The sequence below is a fragment of the Hippopotamus amphibius genome, chromosome 10, assembly GCF_030028045.1.
Source record: "Hippopotamus amphibius kiboko isolate mHipAmp2 chromosome 10, mHipAmp2.hap2, whole genome shotgun sequence".
Lineage (NCBI taxonomy): Eukaryota > Metazoa > Chordata > Mammalia > Artiodactyla > Hippopotamidae > Hippopotamus > Hippopotamus amphibius.
In genome coordinates this window covers 29,617,162-29,637,642 of record NC_080195.1, presented here as the reverse complement: position 1 = coordinate 29,637,642, position 20,481 = coordinate 29,617,162, and the positions used below count along the sequence as shown (strand labels likewise).

General features: G+C 37.2%; 1 protein-coding gene across 4 annotated transcripts in view; it reads left to right on the top strand.

Moving 5' to 3' along the window:
* NSD3 (nuclear receptor binding SET domain protein 3) overlaps nucleotides 1-20,481 on the top strand; it is a 94,347-nt gene that overhangs the window by 57,346 nt on the left and 16,520 nt on the right. For 2 of the 4 annotated variants that reach the window (XM_057697650.1, XM_057697649.1), the window contains exons 9-16: nucleotides 1,640-1,685; nucleotides 4,594-4,724; nucleotides 5,096-5,224; nucleotides 5,831-5,957; nucleotides 11,954-12,151; nucleotides 12,802-12,975; nucleotides 16,666-16,812; nucleotides 20,067-20,223. In XM_057697650.1, the coding sequence (XP_057553633.1) occupies nucleotides 1,640-1,685; nucleotides 4,594-4,724; nucleotides 5,096-5,224; nucleotides 5,831-5,957; nucleotides 11,954-12,151; nucleotides 12,802-12,975; nucleotides 16,666-16,812; nucleotides 20,067-20,223 (1,109 nt within the window). Of the gene's footprint in view, nucleotides 1-1,639; nucleotides 1,686-2,586; nucleotides 3,832-4,593; nucleotides 4,725-5,095; nucleotides 5,225-5,830; nucleotides 5,958-11,953; nucleotides 12,152-12,801; nucleotides 12,976-16,665; nucleotides 16,813-20,066; nucleotides 20,224-20,481 lie in introns of those variants that run through there. The other 2 variants (XM_057697651.1, XM_057697652.1) reach the window with 2 other exon arrangements.

The following is a 20,481-nucleotide window of genomic DNA, read 5'->3' as shown; positions in this document are numbered from 1 at the left end:
TTGGAATGTTATTTTCCCGGTGGAATGGCACTCACCTGTTAATGGGTTCTCAGATACACACTATTTAAGTAAAAAAGGAGGGGCATTTTAACTGAAGGATAGTCAACCGGTGTATTCAATGTAGTAATAAGTATATTAAATTACCTTTTCCAAGAAATTTTTGAAAATCGTTACTCCTTTAACTTAAACTCACAGAATTTTTCTTAATTTTTTTAAGGTGAAAGAATATCCATTTTTATAGCCCAGATAGCTGCTATTAAATGAAAAGAATTGCAAATAGTGTTAGAGCCAATAAGGTTTACCTTTTTAAAACCACTTAAGTACGAAAGAATGTGGTTTTCTGTTTAAATTATTTCCTTCAGAATTTTAAACTTCCAGACTTAAGAGGTGATTTTGTGGGTGCTCTATGGTATTATCAAGCATGTAAAACAATTTTCCGAGAAATATTTAACAAAAATTTAAATAATATACTAATTTGTCATTCATTTATCATAATTAGCTTTCATACTTAGGAAATTATATTCCAAAAAATCTTTCTAACCTCTTGCAGATCTACAGTATCCCTTACCAAAATGAAGTTGTGATTTTGCCAGCTGGTTCCCAAATTCACTCTGTGACCAGTCAGTCAAAAATTAATAAGGAGAATGAGTACAAAAAATGGGATGGATTGTTAATGCCACTGTGTTTATAGTTAGTAGTAGAACAATACCAGTGATTGTTTAGAAAACTTTATATTTGTATTACTAATTGTATCTTATAAAAGCGCTTCTGTTGTATGGTTTTTTTTACCTGTTGTAAAAAAAATAAAAAAATTTTTAAAAAGCTTAGAATAATCCTTAAGTATTTACAGAATGTGTTGCAACATGCATATTTCACCACATCTCAGAGAAACAGAAAATTCAATGCATAGCTTAAGCAGGAACTCCTCCAAACGCATCCTTCCTTTAATTCCAACGGTTAAATCCTCAAATTACCACGTGTTTTACATAAGCATTGGCAGAATAACTTCTGATCTCGCTCTCCTAATGTAGGATCAAGAGACTGTTCATAAGACACTCAAGAAAGTGCTTTTGCAATATCGCAAACTTATTTTCTTAAGTTTGTACTAGCAGCAAAAGTATTGAGCTTCCAGCTGTATGGAGCCCTGTAGCACTCTCTACAGAGAGGGTCCTGATTCCCAGCAACTTAGATGTGAGTGCAGGCGCGGAAGGGTCTTAAAGTGGCGTGAGTTACATTAACCTGAGTATCATAGTAAGTAAAAATTTATCCTAACGTCTTTGGGGTGGGAGGGGTTTATAGCAACATCGGGGCTGGTTGCAGAAACAACCCCTCTCCTGCCTCCCAGACACTGAGGAAAGTATTCGTGTTCTCTTCATAGACCAAGGGAATGGTGGGAAAGGTCTTTGCTCAAGAGCACGTGGCTGTGTGTTGTCACGTGGCATCCAGCACAGGCAGCTAGGATTTAAACCCTCCCTGACCCTGAGACAGAGCACGTTACCCAGAAAATGGGACTGAGTCCGGATTTCAGATACATTCATCGCTCATTGTTACTTAGATTGATGGAAGTATTATTTTTTTCCTTCTGTTAATTAGTGGGAAAAAAATTCCCCATTAATGATGTCTTTTTCTGTCCAAACAGGTTGAAACAGTTCCTCAGGCTACAGTGAAGACTGGATTACAAAAAGGTGAGTTATTATAATGTTGCTCTGCATTTCCTTGATTAAAACCAATTTTAAAGAATTATTTGTACTTCATGTATTTTTGTGTGTCTCTGTAAATCATTGTTGTCACTCTTCAGTGGATAATTTGTGTGAAATTGAAGTACTCTCCCTGTGCTTGTGTGTGCGCGCGTGCGTGCGTGCGTGTGTGTCTTCTAGAATTGATCTTATTCTGTGCCTCCATGTGAAAAGTCTTGCTTGTTTTGGTAAATTGAAGAACACCACGTAGGCTTGATACTGTTTCCGACTTTTCTCCATAAGATTCTGGGGTTTCACTGGTTTATAAACTAGGGATGTGACGAATCCACTTTTTTTGGTATTCGACTGAATACCGAATAGTAGCTATGTCAATAGTTGTCGAACATGGACTCTGACAGATCAGACAAGACAACCCGATTGAAAAAAAATCTTGCCACGTTTATTTTTACAGTGCTGTAAAATCTTTTTGTAAATTAAAATGATTCATAGCATATTTATGGCCATTATTTGATGACCTTATGCAGAATCTATTTGAGATATGCACAAAGTTTAAGAAACCTTAAACTTAAGTCTGTACTTTTCTGTGTGCAATTTGACTACAGTACAAACTCCATAGCATGATTCGTGCGTTTTTGGTGAGATCAGACTGTATTTAATACCTGTAGTTTACTCTGGGCAAATTGCATTATTTAAAAAAAAAAAAAAAAAACACCAGCCTCTCTGCATTCTCGGGGAGAAGTCTGCAGCGATGGTCTCCGTGGAGATCCTCAGCAGAACTGAACAGCCTCTCGGAGGGAACACTGCTTGGCGGAGCTCCAAGAAAAGACATCGCGATCGATCGCTGCGAGATTAGGAGGCCTGATTGCGTTGTGTTTCCACCATTCCACAGGGTCGGCGGACCGGGGAGTGCAGGGCTCTGTCAGATTCAGTGACAGCTCCGTCTCCGCAGCGATTGAGGAAACTGTGGACTGAGATTCCTGTACAATTTCATCCCAGAAACTCCAGACTTGTAGTCTCCATGCAAGATTTCTTTGTCGGCGGCTCGATAAACAGTTTCTTTGTTTTCAATTTTGATTTTGCCAATCATCATTATTGGCGTTTTCCTGCCTGGTTTCTTCTTCAAGACTCTGAACAATTGCTTTAACATTCAAATGATTTTTTTTTTTTGGTCTGAGCTGGATGGGTACAGCTTAAATCATGGGTCCAGCCTAAAAACCACCGTTTAACTTACACTGATCAATTTCAACATGGACTGTTTTTGGGTTTTTTTGTTTTTTTTGTTTTTAAATAAAGCGTCATTAATGCACATCTGCAGGGTTTTGCCAAACAGCCCAAACTGTATACATTACAATCATTAAAAGCTCTTATTTTTTTTAACATTAGTGCCGTTATCATGGAGAACAGCGTGGTGGCTGCCTTTGGCAGTCTGTCCTTTTTCTAGCATTTTAAGAAACTCATCGGAAATGGCGGTACCTGTGTTTCCCTTCGAAAGCCTCTCAGTACAGCACTCCTGTTCCTCTGTTAAAACTCCTTGTTAATCCAGTGATCTTTTAGGCCAAGGAAATATTTTGTGGTGGTGTTCTGGGTCCTTACACCAGCAATGAAGGAGATAGATTTGTGTACTTGTGTTTTCTAATCAGCGTAAACACGGGCAGGCACCCTCATTTATAGATGTAAGGAAACATTCAGGATGGGATGTGAGAACGAGGTTCCAGTAATCTGAGCAGTCTAACGAGGCCCACATCCTCCACCACAGACCGTGGCCACACACCAAGTGCTGCTCCCGCTCAGCCTTTGCGGATCTTCATGGCCTCAGGAGACCTGTCCCTCCATGGTCTCTGCTGGACTGCACACTTCCACCATAGCTTGCTGGGCTGATCTAGATGTCTGTTTGTTGTATGGAAATTTTGGGGGAAAAAAAAAATCCAAAACACAAACTGTGGGTTGAAATATTAACCGTCTCCTTGGTTCCTTGGTATTCACCGTGCCTGATCTGCACATTTCATCGTGGCTGTTTCTGTATAGCCTATACTGCATTAGCCCAAGAGATTGTTGCTTTGTAACTTTTTGCACTATTGTTTTGGCTGGATTTGTATTACACACAGTTTTAAAAAAAAAAAAAAATTCCACACTATTCTCTGCCTTTTTTTTTTTTTTCCATATTTATTTCTTCCCGCACCAATTCCACACAGAGGCCTCTCATCCAGCTCTTCGTGAATTGGCTGCACTTGAACATTGATTGTCTGTTCACAGCCCTCAGCACTGTGCCTCCCAGATGGCATGACGTATGTAGCTGTGCTGCAGCACTTGTAATGGTCACAGTCAATGCCCTTCACCAAGGAAGTCTCAGATGAACAATTATGAACATCCAGGATTTATTTGGGGGGCAATAATCAACTGAATTGCAAAATTCGGGGGAAAATGGCACTATCCGTGTACGAATCGAATACAAATCAAAGATTTGTCACATCCCTAATAAAAACAAGATGGAGGTGTCTCTGCGACCATATTTGTAAGCTACACAGTGTGTTGGGTTTTATGTCTTCCCCCTCCAAATTGAATGATTCTTTGGATTGCTCCAAATCGATCAGCTGTCCTGCAGTTTTGATAGAATTGGTTTTTAGGTTGCACCGTGGGCTTTGTTGCCCGAAAATAGCTTTAGAGCAGGAGCACGGAATTCAGTGTTTTCCTAGAGCGCTTGTAAATTACATCACTCACCATCAGGAAGGTCAGATGCTTATGAAATTCTGACTCATGACTTCAGTGTTACAAAGAGAGCTATGCTTCTTTTCACACTACAGATGAGTTTGGGGAAAGAAAATATTCTCCCACAAAAAAGTGAAAACAGCAAACATTACGCACTATTTTAGGATTAATTTCGGTGTGTTGTGTTAAGGTGCCAGCGAGATTTCAGATTCCTGTAAACCTCTAAAGAAAAGGAGCCGTGCCTCAACTGATGTAGAAATGGCTAGTTCCGCGTACAGAGACACGTCTGACTCCGACTCCAGAGGACTGAGTGACCTGCAGGTAAATATGTCCCCGGGCCTGGATGCGTTGTTGTCCCGCAGTGCCAAACCACACAGCCAAGTAATGCTTTGCCTGACTTTTTGGGCGAGAACAGGGAATATTTGTAAAGAATGCCCATAGTAAAGAAATCATTTTGGTTATTTTGTAACTTATGGGTCTCTTAATGTTGCCAATCTCATATAACAGGAGCATAGTTTTTTAATTGTAACAGTTTTTCTCAAAACACCAGATCCCTGGGTATCCAGGGGTTTTAGAAAGAAAGAAGAGGTTGTGTGAAGGTTTATTTGAGCAAGTCTTACTAGGATTTTCATAGCACCTAATTTTGGGGAAGATTTTGTTTTTCTTAAAAGTGTGTTCTGTTTTGCATGTAGGTAGGCTTTGGAAAGCAAGTCGATAGCCCTTCAGCTACTGCAGATGCAGATGTTTCTGACGTGCAGTCCGTGGACTCAAGTTTGTCCAGAAGAGGCACTGGAATGAGTAAGAAGGACACTGTGTGTCAGGTAGGCAAGTGACCTGCCATGCAGCTTGAAGCAAATGCTGTGACATCCTGCCAAGTAAAACATTTCCCTCCTGTTGGAGAGGGTCGTATCTTTCTAAATTATGATGCTACATTAAAGCCACTTCTGGCTCTCTGCTTCCCTTTCGGAGTTGGAATGTTTATCATTCACATGTAGGTGCCAGTCTTCGTTGTGGTACTCCCTTAATTGAAAGTAAATGGCAGATGGCTGACTTAAAAAACATCTTCTTAAATTTAAATTGGTATTAATATTTACCCTTCTGAAAAAAAAATACTGCTTTGCACTGTGAAGAAAAGTTAAAAAGTTAAAGTATGCAGATTCCAAAGAAGGAATCATAAAAGATCAAGTATAACTTTTAAACTTTATACACATTGGGTCTGGAAATAGTTCAGTGGTTCTCAAAGTGAGGGCCAAGGACCGGCAGCACTGGCATTGTCAGGATACTTACTGATGTGCAGATTTTCGGGCCACACCCCAGACCCACTGAATCAGAGCCATGAACCCAGTAGTCTGTGTCTTAGCAGGCTCCCCAGTGATCCTGATGCCTGCTACAGGCTGAGAACAGCTATTTTTTTCGCTGTGTTACAGATCTGCGAAAGCTCTGGAGACTCTCTGATTCCTTGTGAGGGAGAGTGCTGCAAACACTTCCACCTGGAGTGCCTGGGATTGACATCACTCCCTGATGGAAAGTTCATCTGTGTCGAATGTAAAACTGGTGAGCGTCCTTATTCTGGTAGAGGTGAGAAGATGGGATGGAGGTGGGAAAGGTGCAGTGCCCGCGTCTGCCATGACGTCACATTCTTACCACATTTATGTGGCTCGTATCTCCTCTGCCATAGCTATTCCAACAAATTAAGACCATTCAGTGATTAGGCTTCCTGAGATCGAGACAGCAGTTAGCGATATTATTATCAGATTTCCTCCCACAAGTGCCTGTACCGTGAAATCTGTCAAATCATTGACGTGTATTTTTGTTTTATCTAAAGAGCTATACAAAGTTTGTAGAGTGAATTATTTTTCAGGTGGGTTTGAGACTTTGTGCTTAATAAATTGGTTTAAAATCCCTTGAGTTTATAGACCAGAATAAGGTGTCCATCACAAACTGCAACCATGGGGATTGTATTTTTAGTGGAGCTACTGGAAATTTTTTTTAAAACATTTAATATGTAATCTTATACTTCTTCTCTGTGTAGCCATGATTCTAGTTAAAGTCATGGAAAGCAGAAAGTAGAATTTTTTAATTTGTACCAGTAAGGTAGGTGAAAAGTCACCTGGAGATGGCCTGGTAGTGCTTCTAGGAACCATGTTTCTATGTTTTTGTTGGTTTTGTTTTGGTTTTGCTAATTGGATGTCACGTATTTATGATATGCTGACCTTACCTTTGATACCTTATTATTTTCCTACTCCTTTTCCCCTTTTATTTGGATCCTCATAGATATTTATTTTATAATTTTTTTTACTTGTATGCCTCCAAAAATCCTTTGTGTATTCTAAATTCCATTAGAACAGCAACTTTTTTTTTAACCAAATACTTCCTAAATGCGAGGTGCTCTTAGTACTGAGCATTTTATCTTCTTATCTCATTTGATCCTCATTACATTGTAAGAGAGATACTGTTATTGTTTGCATTTTACAGTATGGAACTGAGGATTAGAGGGTTTGGTTTCCAACCTTGCCCAGAGTCACAAAGACGCGTGTGGTGAAACTGGGCTTCAGGCCCAGGAGAGCTTGAGCCCAGAGTCCCTGCCCTTTAGCATTCATTTCTTCTGCCACCCTGCCTCTGTAGGATGGGGATCGTGTATCACACATCCTGACCACACCTGTGTACACACATGCGCGCGCGCGTGCACACACACACACGTGCTCACCTGTGTACACAGGCGAAAATTAAGCTATAGAAGCTGTTTTAAACAAGTAATTTATATTTTCGCCTATGTAAAATATCATTTAAAAAAATATATCATTTTATTTGTCACATTTAGACTCTGCAGAAAAGCTTTTGAACAGTTTGCCAGCTGGCAGCCTCAGGGTCAGATTATCTGCACGTTGTTTTAGTTGGCCCTCAGAATGAGTTTCGAATGTATGAACGTGTATCAGGCGTGTGCTCCTGGTTCCCCACGTTCCCTCCATGCCCTTTTTCTAAAACCCCGTCACTCAGTCATTGATAAAACCTGCCTGGCCCAATTAAGCATTCAGATTTATAGCCTGTAGTTTAAAGTACTGATAGAAGGACCATGTATCACAGTATTAAAACACCCTTAGGGCTTCTCTTCTAGCTCTAGAATCCAGCAGAATTCTGCCAACAAAGGTTAGATACAATGTAATTTTGTATATATTTATTAGAAAACTCAAGAAGGAAATTTGCTTTAAAAACAGTTAAGTAGGGACTTCCCTGGTGGCACAGTGGTTAAGAATCCTCCTGGCAATTCAGGGGACATGGGTTCGATCCTTGGTCCGAGAGGATCCCACATGCCACAGAGCAACTAAGTCCATGTGCCACAGCTATGGAGCCTACCCTCTAGAGCCCATGAGGCCACAACTACTGAAGCCTGCGCATGTAGAGCCTGTGTTCCACAACATGAGAAGCCACCACAGTAAGCCCGTGCACTGCAACAAAGAGTAGCCCCGGCTCTCTGCAACTAGATAAAGCCCGCACGCAGCAACAAAGATCCAGTGCATCTGATAAATTAATTAATTAAAAAGAAAACAGTTAAGTAGAACAAAGTTGGAGGACTCACACTTCCTGATTTCAAAATTTACTACAAAGGTATAGTAGTAAAAACAGTGTGGTACTGGCATAAAGACATATAAACCAATGGAATAGAATAGGGAGCCCAGAAATAAACTCACATGCATGGTCAAATGATTTTTAACAAGGGTGCAAACACTGTTCAATGGGGAAAGGACAATCTTTTCAATAAATAGTGCTGGGAAAATTGGACCCACATGCAAAAGAATGAAGTTGGACCCTTACCTTACACCATATACAAAAATTAATTCAAAATGGATTGAAAACCAAAACATATGTGCTAAAACTGTAAAACTCTTAGAAGAAAACACCACAAAACCCCAAATAACCCAATTTAAAATTGGGCAAAGGACTTGAATAGACATTTCTCCAAAGAAATACACAAATGGCCAGTAAGGCATGAAAAAATGTTCAACATCATTAGTAATCCAGTAAATGGAAATCAAAACCACAAAAATAACTGTTTTTTAGATTGCTTTTGATATATTTATTATCACATGAAAATCAGTTTGATACCCACGTGGTACACTGCCAACATACTAGGAGTAAAAACCCAGATTCTTCAAACCATTGTTTAAGATCATTTAGGAAGTGGTTTTTGTTTGCTTATCAAAAGATAAACACTTTACTTGGAAAAAGTATTACAGGATACAAGCCTGATAAGTTCTTACACTAGCAGTTTCTGTTGTTTAAGACAAATGTGATTTCTGGAAAGAAAGCATTTTCATTTGCCCTTTTGAATAAAATGTGTAACAGGCAATTTTACTTATTACTTTCTTTTTCTAAAGAAAGACCATGTCCTAGTGAGGAGGGAGGGTAGTGGAAGCATGCCCACGCTAGCGCTCTAAACCTCAGTCTCACAGGGGTTTTACAGCTCAGCTCTGTTAAGTGTGGTGGTACCACTAGATACAACAATTTTCATTTGTATCAGACTTACCTCGATCATTATGCAAGTGAAAGCTGATTTCATCTTTACATCTTTACGTAGAGCAGTTTATGCATTAAGTAAAATCAAACCTTTTAAACTTTGAAATAATTTTAGTTTTTTAAATTTTGTAAGTTATTTTAAAAACAATAACTACTGCTTTTGTATATGCCAGTATGTTAAAATATAATTTGAAATTATATGTATGTAACAGGACATCAACAGCAACAAAAAAAAACCCTGCTGTACTTTGTTTTATTTCTATAATGAAGCCAAAAATAAAATCGCAGTTGTAAGTACTAATTTTAAGGAATTTTTATAATTTAGCTGGTTTAGCACTGCTCTACTTTATTTTATTTCTACAACAAAGCCAGTTAAAAACAATAACAAAAATTTGAACCTCACAGTTGTAAGTACTGATTTTAAAGGATTTTTAGGATTTAGCCAATTTGTAATGGTTAGGTACTTCCAAAACCAAATCTAACGTTCTTTGAAAAATCAAAACAAAAAACTATTCCTTGTATTTTTTTCCCCTTCAGAATTTTTACAGCATCATAAGAAAAATGGGCAAAAGACTTGAACACTTCCCAAAAGATGATATCCAAATAAATAGTCACTTATAATTTCTGTATGTAACACAGACAAAATGAAAATGCTAATCCTAATTTTAAAAGGCAGATCATTCATTACAGCTTTCAGTTGTTTGCAATTACAGTGCTTCAGTCAGCATCCTTTTACACGTTCAAGTCTTCCCTAACGCAGACAGCAGGGAGTATTATAGAATTTCTAGGCCCCAGAAAGTGAATGTCTCCTTGTAGAATGGATACTGCCCTGTTGCCTTCTGAGAGAGTTCCTTCCGACTTACAAACTCCTCTCAGCAGTGTGTAAGAATGCCTGTTTCCTCACACCCTGATCAACGATTGGTATCATCAAACTCAAGCTTTTTCCTATTTGATGAGTTTTTTAAATGTTACTTGTGGTTTTAATTAGCATTTATGTGATTACTAGTAAAGTTGAGCATTTTGGCATCTGTGTATTGGCTGTCTGTCTTTCTGCTTTTTGTTAATTGCGTGTTCATACTCGGTGCCAACTTTTATATTAGATCGTTTCTGTATTGATTTATGGTTCTTTATAAGTCTTGTTATCTTTGCTTGTGTATGTTACATATATTTTCTCCATATGTGAACTCTTTTTTTTCCACCATGATTCAGCTTTATTTTGTATTGATTGATTGGCTAAAGTATAAAGTTGATTTATAATATTATATTAGTTTCAGGTGTACAATGTAACGATTCAATATCTTTATAGCTTATATTCCTTTTAAAGTTATTATAAAATATTGGTTATATTCCCTGTGCTGTACGATATATCCTTGTATCGTATCTGTTTTATTGTACGTAGTAGTTTGTACCTCTTAATCCCCACCCCTATCTTGCCCCTCCCCCCATTCCTCTCCCCACTGGTAACCATTCGTTTGTTCTCTGTATCTGTGAGACTGTTTTGTTATATTCATTCGTTTGTTTATTTTTTAGATTCTACATATAAGTGATAACATCATATGTGAACTCTTTATATAACAAAACAATCCTTTATCATCCTTGTTGCATTTATTTTTCTACATCTGTTTGGTTTTCACTTTTTCTTTTTTTTTTCTATTCTATTCTAGTCTAGTCTATTCTATTCTAATTGTTTCTTTCTTAAAATGTTTGGCACATTGACCAGTGGAGCCATCTGGGCTTAAAGGTTTCTATGTTGGAAGGTTTCTAATTGTAGTTTCAATTTCTTAAAATCATTTATCGAACTATCATATTTTCTGTTTAATATTTTTATGCCAGTGTTGGTAAGTTCTGTTTTTCTAGGAATCTGTTCATTCATCTAAATTTTCAAATTTATTGGCAAAAATGTAGTGATATCCTTTTATTATTTTTTAAACATTTGTAGGATTTGTAGTGATGTATTATTTTTCATTTCTAGTATTGTCAACATTACTGCTGTTTCTCCGTTTTTTTATTAGTTACTTGTTGCCAGGGGTATCATCTTATTAACCTTTTTCAAAGAGCCCACTTTGGGTTTTGTTAACGCTCCGCAGTGTGTGTTGACTTGACTTGCTTCTTGAAGGGTGCGTTCACTGGGCACAGCGTCCTAGCACACTGCCAGTTTTCCTTCAGCCCCTAGTGACAGCATCCCGTGTTTTCTAGCTTCCTCCTCTCTCTTTCAGTCAGCCCTCAGTCTTGCTTCTTTGAAGGTAATTGTCTTTTCTGTGGGTAATATTAACATTTTCTTTTCCCCCTTGATTTTCTACAGTTTGAATAAGATGTCTAGCTGTAACTTTGTTTTTATTAGGGTTATGAATTATGTCTCTTTTACCAATGGAAATTGAGATCATCTAATGGAATCCGTCTTTTCACTGGTAATTTCTTTATTCTATGTTGGGAAGACCTTGCCACTCTCAGCTGCCAGGTGTTGAAACATTCCGTTCTAGGTTTTCTATGGACTCAATTTTAGTATAAAGTGAGAAGTGGAGATCTAAATTGTTTTTAGTGCTGTATCTTCAAACTGATGATCAATTATTGTAGCAAACCAACAATCCTAGCAAGTTTTATTGTCATATTTTAATTCAGCTATCTTCAGTGCCTTTTTGTATGTTGAAATCTTTTTTTTTCCCATTTTATTTATTTATTTATTATACTTTTTTGGGGTACACCAAGTTCAATCATCTGTTTTTATACACATATCCCCGTATTCCCTCCCTCCCCAGACTCCCCCCAACCCTCCCCATCCCAGTCCTCTGAGGCATCATCCATCCTCGAGTTGATCTCCCTTTGTTATACAGCAACTTCCCACTGGCTATCTGTTTTACAGTTGGTAGTATATATATGTCTATGCTACTCTCTCACTTCATCTTGTATGTTGAAATCTTGCACTTAGTAGTAGAAACTTTGGGTGGTAGCTCTTTGATGTCAGTAGCTGCTTCTGTTTGAAAGGAATATGCTTTAATCAGATTTTATGTAAGTTGTGTTCCTCACCAATTTTTCAGGACAGCACCCGTGTTTTTCATGTAAAGTGTCTGGTACAGATGTGAAGCGTTGTTCTGTTGGTGCTTGTGGGAAATTTTACCATGAAGCCTGTGTCCGCAAATTCCCCACTGCCATCTTTGAATCAAAAGGATTCCGCTGTCCCCAGCACTGCTGCTCTGCCTGCTCTATGGAGAAAGATATCCACAAAGCAAGTAAAGGTAAAACAGAGCTAAGGGAGGGGACAAAGTTTTTTTGGTTTTTTGGTTTTGGGGTTTTTTTTTTTTAACATTCAGTAGCAAACAGTATGCACATTATTATAAGGAACATCAGGCATTCTCCCTGTTTATCTGTAGCCATTCCTCAGCCACAATAGATACTAAGATAAGTGGATACTAGGTTCTAATCCAGACCACGAGAAGAAAATTCCATATGTTCAAAATCACCCTTAAAAATTCCTTAAACAGGTGCCATATTGGAGACCAGCATCTCTCCAGCACTGGCGCAGACGAGTTTGTCTTCGAGTGACCTCTAGATGGGAACTGCGCTTAGGGGCAATACAGCATAGGAACGGCAGAACCAAACTAGTGAAGAAACAGATTTTTATATTACTATATACTATATAATATTATATTCTATATAGTATATATAGTATATATATATAATATATATAAATTTAAAATGTATATATAAAAATATATAATTTATATATAATATATAATTATATATTAAAAACCTATTATAAATAAAATATAATATATAATATTATATATATAAATATAATATATCCAGCATCACATTGGATCACAAAAGGTCTCATTTTATATCAGCTGATGCCCTGTTACATCGATTCCTTTTTGATCTTCAACAGGTCGCATGATGAGATGTCTGAGGTGTCCAGTGGCCTACCACTCTGGAGATGCTTGCATTGCTGCCGGCAGCATATTTGTGTCTTCCTGCTTTCTCATCTGTAGTAATCATTCCAAACGGAGCAGTAACTCTTCCTCTGCTGTAAATGTAGGCTTTTGTTTCGTTTGTGCAAGAGGTGAGTGTCAGCCCTTTCTCTTTATATCTTTCTGGGTTCATTGGCATATTTCCCTGTTAAAATGGAGTTTCATTAACATCCCCAAGAGAGATTAACACTCCCAGTAACCAGTCCCTGTTATAACATTAGACACTCATACTGTTAGAATATTAATTCTTCCATAAATTAAGCTAAAATCTGCATCTGTTTAGTAACTTAGATTTATGGATGAGCTCTCAGTGTTCCTATTTGGAGCATCAGAAAATTAATCTACAGTTGACCCTTGAACCATGGGTTTGAACCATGCGGATCTACTTGTATGTGCATTTTTCTCATTGCATACTGCAGCACTAGCAGATCCAAGGTTGGTGGAATCTGCAGATGGGGGTAGGGGGGCAGTGACTGTAAAGTTACAGGGGATTCCGACTGCGTGGGGGTTAGTACCCCTACCCCTTGCACTGTTCAAGGGTCAACTCTCTTCGCTTCTGCAAACAATTCTTCTATTTGAAGTAGACTCTTCCCATGTCATATTCTTTAATCCAGAGTTTTCAACTAATTGAGATTTCACTTGGAAGGCAAGAAGAGCACATTTATTTTTTAATTGTTTATGTTGTATTTCATCATATTTTGGTCTGGCATTGAGGAAGGCCTGATGGGATACAGCCAAGGCAGCATATGTGGTGTATTAGTTAAGAGCCTGCAGTGCAGACTTTCTTACTTACCAGCTGTTGATACTTAAGTCTGCCAAGCGATTGATCACTTACAAACAGTATTGTGTCCCGGAGGGCATCAGTGAACTTGAGTTTATGATAAATATAAAGCAGAACTTCTTTAGTTGAATGTGATGCAGAGTATCCAGCTTTACAGAGTGTCTCAGCCATATGATTATAAAATAATTTTGCGTGTTTAGTAAGCACTTTAGAAACCAACTAATATCCCCAAGTGCATTTTGTTGTTTTTATTGTAAGTGCTAAGTTTTCTAAAACTTCCCTTAGTGTGAAATATTTGAAAGGACTCCATGGCACATCAGGCCTGTTAGATTATATTTAGCCCATACTGAAAATGAAGTTTTGGATCTTGTTTTGTTTTTTATTTGTTTTTGTTTTTACTTTAGAAGACAGTATTTTTTAATTTGGTGAAATTAAAAAGTATTTTTAATAGAATTTAGCTTGTATGACAGATCTTGCGTTGTTTTGCTTTTGTAACTCTCATTAAAAAAAATAATAATAAGCAGAGGAGGTGGACAGTAAAAGATAAAATAAATGATAGTCCTTTTTGTAGCAGCCAGCTGGGTCCATTGTATACACTGCTTTGAGTTTGCCAGTTTTGCAAGCACACTGGGCGGTCTGCCATTAGAGGGAAGTGTTGTGTAGAGCAGTGACAACAGCTGTGTCCTGCTCTGAAGTCTGGATGGTACAGGGAGGAGAAGGTCTGAAGTATTTCATATCACATTGTATCAGCCAAAGAAATAAGAAGTCAGCACGTGCCTTCTCCATCTCCCCATTCTTAAGAAAGTTATGATAGGATGAAAATACTGAATTATCAATTGAATGACTAGCTTTAGAGACTTTTAAATAGGTGAGTGTCTGTGATAACATAAAGTCTCTATTGCTTTGTAAATATTTTATTCTACCCTTCTAGGCACTTTTACTCACTTGTACTAGGAGTGTGTGTGTGTGTGTGTGTGTGTAACTGAGCCAACATTTTAAATATCAAGTTTAAAACTATCCTGTTGGCTTACTTTGGAGTACGTTCTGAGTCAAGTACCGTCAGTAAGTATATCAACCAATATTTTCTTTTGCTCTATTTCATTCAATAATTGGGTGACCTTTAAAGCAGGTATTTTCCATGTAAGATAGGTAGAAAATGACGCATTGTCAGGGAACCTAGTTTTAAAGAAACTTCTAGCCATTTTGTTAAGTTCAATTTATATGCCTTGATTAAAAACTTGAGATAATGGAAATGAGGGGAAAACCCATATTTTAACAACAGAATCCTGTTTGCACCTTATCAATTTGGCGATTATTCTGAAAGATTTGCTGTATTTAAATGCCTCTTTAAAGAGCAAGATTGTTTAATCCCCAAATATTTTAACTGCAACTTTGCACAGTAAACAGACACTTTCATTTTCCTTTCCAGCATTTTACAGAAACTTATCCTAATTAGATCAGATTTTGGGACTTGAGAAGGGCTTAAAAGTTCTCCAGAAGTAACTGATATGTGTTCTTTTATCAGAATTTATAGAGGTCTCCTTTTTTAAGGAGATCTAATTGTAGTAAATCCACACATAAAAAGGGATACTTTAATTGTTTATGTTTTGGTATTAGAAAATTTAGCTTGTTTTGCTTTTTGTTTGTTGCCTCATACAGAGTTTCTCCCTCTGCACAGAGGATTTTTGTCTTAGTTCTTGGTTGTTTAAAATCATTAAGCTAATTCTTAAGGACTGAAATATCTGGAAGTATTTTTAGAAGTGCTTCAGCATTCAGAGAAACTTGCCCCCTCCCCTGCCCCCTGTGGCAGCACAGGGTGAGTTCAGTTATAGTTCAGTGTAGTATAGATTCTTCAGCATTTCCTTTCATCTGGAGGGTGGTGTAAAATAAAAGTTACTTAACATTATAAGTTGTTCTTTCTTATTTAAAAGCCACTGCACCACTTTTCTCTATTAAATGTATGAAATTCATTCAAAATTATATAACCTTTATTTGGAAATTCTTATGTATTACCAATTAGGAGTTTCATGTTCCATTGACATGAGCAGTATCGATATTTCCTGGATCTGTCTCAGTGTAGGGTAGCACCAAATGAAGATAACATCCATGGAAAACAGTAAATGGTCATCCCTTTAAAAACAAAACGCTTCCCTCTTCTCAGCATAATCTCTACAAAGATGCTGTCATTATTTGACCAGTAACCAAACAGAGACAGTTTCCCTGGTCTCACAGGTGCCTGAATTTAGGAGTGGCCATAGCTACAGGATGGACTTACTTCACGGCAGGAGGAGGAGGGAGGGTGGGGAAAGGTGGGTGTCGTGGATGGTTTAGAGCAGATACCGTTCTCCTCCAGTGGGATGGCTGTATTGGTAGAGTAAAAGGACTGGTTTCCTAAACCCTTCAGTTGAGAAGTGTTTAAGTTGGTTATTATCATAGCAGGACAAAACTTTCAGTATTTACATTACCTCAGCGAAGTTCAACAATTTACAGCTTCTTTAAAATCATTTATCATATTGATAGAGGAAAGCTTGAAGATCTGAGCAGAGAGGAAAAGAGGCCCAGTTCTACCTTTCAGCACTACTTGATGTATTGAAGGTGACCAGGGTCTCTGCTCTGTCATGTAGACAGTCCTCATTTCCAGCGATTAAGTGATACATCATTTTGTTCTTTGGGCTGTCGTCATAGTACTTCTAAACGTTAAGGAATGTAGCTTTGTTTTCCAGAGGGGATTATCAGAATGACATCAAAGCAGTTTACATCCTCAAATTAATTTGGAGTTTTCTTCTGGGTGTATAGGTTTCTGTATAGGGATAAGGCATTGAGTAGCTTAAACTCCCTTTAATAACAATAGAAAGCCTTTTCTGTCAGATCTTTCTTTTTCTTCATATTCTTTTCCCCCCAACTTTCAGCACAGCTACATAGTAGGTGTCGGTTTATTTTTTCCTCATGGAATCATGGGTAGTTTCATTGCAGCTCACATCTTTCTGTTTGTCTTGTATAGGGCTGATAGTGCAGGACCATTCAGACCCCATGTTCAGTTCCTATGCCTATAAGTCCCACTACCTACTGAACGAATCAAATCGTGCAGAGTTGATGAAATTACCTATGATTCCTTCTTCGTCAGCTTCCAAAAAGAAATGTGAGAAAGGTAATAATCAAAATAGTTTATCTCTTACTTTTATTTTTGCATTTCCTATTTTTTCTCTTTAAATGAAGGGGGAAAATGTCTGCTTGTCAAGCACCATCTGTTGCTTTTGGTAAATTCTACCTTGGTGGCTGTGGCTGTCTTCATATGGCTGCAAAATTATTAAAAAGGGCTTAAAATAATTCCATTATTACAAATTTTTACTTATTCTCCTTGAATAAATTTTCACACATTCCATATATCTGTAGATCATTAAAATTGAAAGACTAGGATTCTGCTTAATATAGAAACACATTCCGAGGGCTCTTTCTCTTTTGCCTGATGTAGAACTATATCATTCATGTTAGAATAGAATAGACACCACGTAATTTGTTACTATCGACTAAATAACAGGATAGGTTATTAAATAGAGGGAAACGAAGATACTGACACTTAAAGTTTTGATTCAGGAATACATTCTGTCATTTTGTTTCTTAAATGTTTTTGTTATGATGCTAAGAAAACTAGTTGCCCTTCTTTTAGGAGACATTGGCGGGCAGCTGTGAAAATACTGAATATTGAAAGGCAGCCCAGCTGAATTGAAGAATTGCTTATGGATAATTTATCCACAGAGAACCAAGAGCTAAATGTATATTTATATTCTCCCAGTTAATTTAATCTATGGAAGAAAAATCTTGTGTTTCGCTTTACATAGCCTACATATAATAAAGGAGGGAAAGTGGGTTAACAATAATGTATTATTTGGGGAGTTATTATCCCAGAGGGTAAAATTAATAACCTGAAAGGTGAAGGCCTTTTCCTGTATACATTTCCGTTATCATCTGGGGCCACGCTTGGAACCTTTAAAGAAAATTTAATCCTTTTTTTTTTCCCATTCTTTGTGTTGCCTGCTGATGACGTATGTTTGTTGTTTGTCAGACATCTGAAGTGGCAACCCATGACTAAAAGAAAGTACAACTGAGCAAGTTTATTAGAACCCATGGAGAAGGAGTTTGGAGAGACTATTGACTTTGTTGTCTGTTTTCCATTGAAGTCACAGTATGGCATCTTACTGGTGATACCACCTGTTTCCAAAACAAAGATGGACATGGGTCTGACTAATTCCTTAGTATAATAGAATTAGACTACCCGAGGCATCTTAGGAAATGCCTTATTTTCCTGCTGGCGCCTTTATAAAATTAGACTAATTCAATTGTTGCTTATTTTGTTTTCAGTACTCGGTATTGACCTTGACTTGAATTGAAATTATTTTGAGCCCTCTGTTTGCTTAGCTTGAACCATATCTTTCTTTTTCTGCATCCTAAAGCAGTTTTCTTGCATAGCACCAAGGTGGATTGTTCATATTTTTATTTTTCTATTTCCCTCGTGTATTTTTGTCAAAAAATCATGATGATTTCCATTGATGATTCAGGGTCTGTATTTCCTCTGAAATAAGACTTTAAATTCAGGGCTATTCCATAATGTTAAAAAATTGCCAAACTGACTTTTCCACACCAACCCTAATAATCATGTCCTCTAAAGGTATTTGCAAAGACTGCTCTCCCTGTCGGTCATTTCTTTCTGATGGAAAAATGAATTATCTCATTTTACTTTAAACTTACAGAAGAATTCCCTACCCAGGCTAAGAGCACTCAGGCAGCTAATCTCTAGGTCGGAGAATTGGAACAATTAATCCATATTGAGATCTGCAGACAAAGGGTAAAATCCCAATGATTGAAGTAAAAGCTTTTACGCAGAGGAAATATAGTAATTTAATTCATCACTGATTGTGTATGGATTTTCTTTGTTTTTATGTTAATCAGTTAGAAGTTTGAAAGTCTACAGGAAGACAAGATTTTCTGGAAAATTGATAGCAAACCCTCAAAAGGTTGGAGCATGTGATTTGATAAAGTTGTACAGAGGGCTCTTAACCTTTTGCTTATGAGACTTTAAATCTCACTACACTCATGGGTTATAGACTTGGTTTTCCAATGGAAAGATGGTTTGGTTTTTTTTGTTTTTTTTTTTTTTCTTCAGTAAATGTCTTTATTGTATTTCATCTTCAGTGGTTAACATTCTTCTCTGTCACTTGTTGAAATACCTAATATCCCCCCAAATCTCTTTAATTTTTTGCATTTAAAAATAACATTATTTTGTTTGCCGCACCTGTTTTGGTCTTAACCCAGAGATCATTTTGTGTATTTAAAAAGAGGATTTTGCTAGGGTACTTGGAGGGAACTCCTTGCGTGTGGTACTTGATTCTGCATTGATACTTACTTATGTTGTGCTATAAAGCAGTGGTTCTCAATATGATATCAGAAAACATTACAAACAAATTTTTGAACTATGTTTAGTATTTCAGAAAGTCTAAAAGAATCAGACATGTGCACAAAATACAGTTGCATGAGTTGTTCTATATTTGGCTATTATTTTAACATTTTAATGTGATAATACTAGTTTTGTTATTGGGATCAGAAGTTCTGATTGGCTGTTATATGTTTCTTTGGTTAATCAAAACAGAAGAAAATAGTTGTTACTTTTAAAATGTTTTTTTGGTTTTGGTGGGGTTTTTTGGTTGATAAAATATTTGAAAATGTAGGGGTCCATGAGAAAGGGAAAAGAGATCCTTGGTGATGAAAAAGTTGTCAACCACTGCTGTATAGCCTGTTTGACTTTCTTTGTCTTCACTGAAAAGGTAATGATACTGTAATCACCAATTCAAGATTCTTTTGCTCTTTTGTATTCTTACATGGGAAGAAAAAAGTACTGGTCAACCTATTGGCTGTTTTCATTCTTGCTAATGTTGTTATATAAAGGGATTTAGTTAACTGTGCCACTGGGTTAAAATACAAAGATGACCATTGCTTCCTTTCTTATCTCTCAGGGAGAAAAGAGAGTTGCTATATATTTCTCTGAAAATCTGTTCTCAAAACTAAGTCTAAAGATTGTACGCATCTGTTTGTCATATTGAGTCCTAGTTGCCTGCTAAACTGATGCCTCTCTGGCCCACACTTTAGAGGGATAAAGAGTAATGTTTTTCCTACTACTCAAAGGCTTTGAGTTTCTGGCCACTGAAGCCCTCCCTGGAAAAGGCTGAAGTAGCTAAATCTGTTCATTGGTTTGTATTTTAATCCATCACGAAAATATAACTCAATCCCTTTAATTTCCCTCAATCTGAATCAAATTTATTTAATGCACTTGAAAGATAACTTTCTTTCTCTCTTGTCTTTTTCTCTTTCCTCTTTTCTCAGTTATTAAGACTGTTTGTTTGTTTCAAGGTGGAAGATTGCTCTGCTGTGAGTCGTGTCCAGCTTCCTTCCACCCGGAGTGCCTGAGCATAGAGATGCCAGAAGGCTGCTGGAATTGCAATGACTGTAAAGCTGGCAAGAAACTACATTACAAGCAGATTGTTTGGGTCAAATTGGGAAATTACAGGCAAGTTTTTCCAAGGACAAAGAGGAAGTATTCAATCACTGTTCAGTAGTTCATAGTCTGTACACAAAGTGACTAGGAAATAGGTAGAAAAAAACAGCACAGCACTGCGACTTCCTTAGAAAAAGAAACATTTTGAGTCAGCGTTTTTAGAAGACTGGGAAAGTTAGTGGTTGTTGGATTTTTTTTTTTTTTTTTTTTTGGTTGGTTGACTTTCGTTTTTAAGTTCTGAAAGTTATTTTTTCCTAATGAACTATGGTG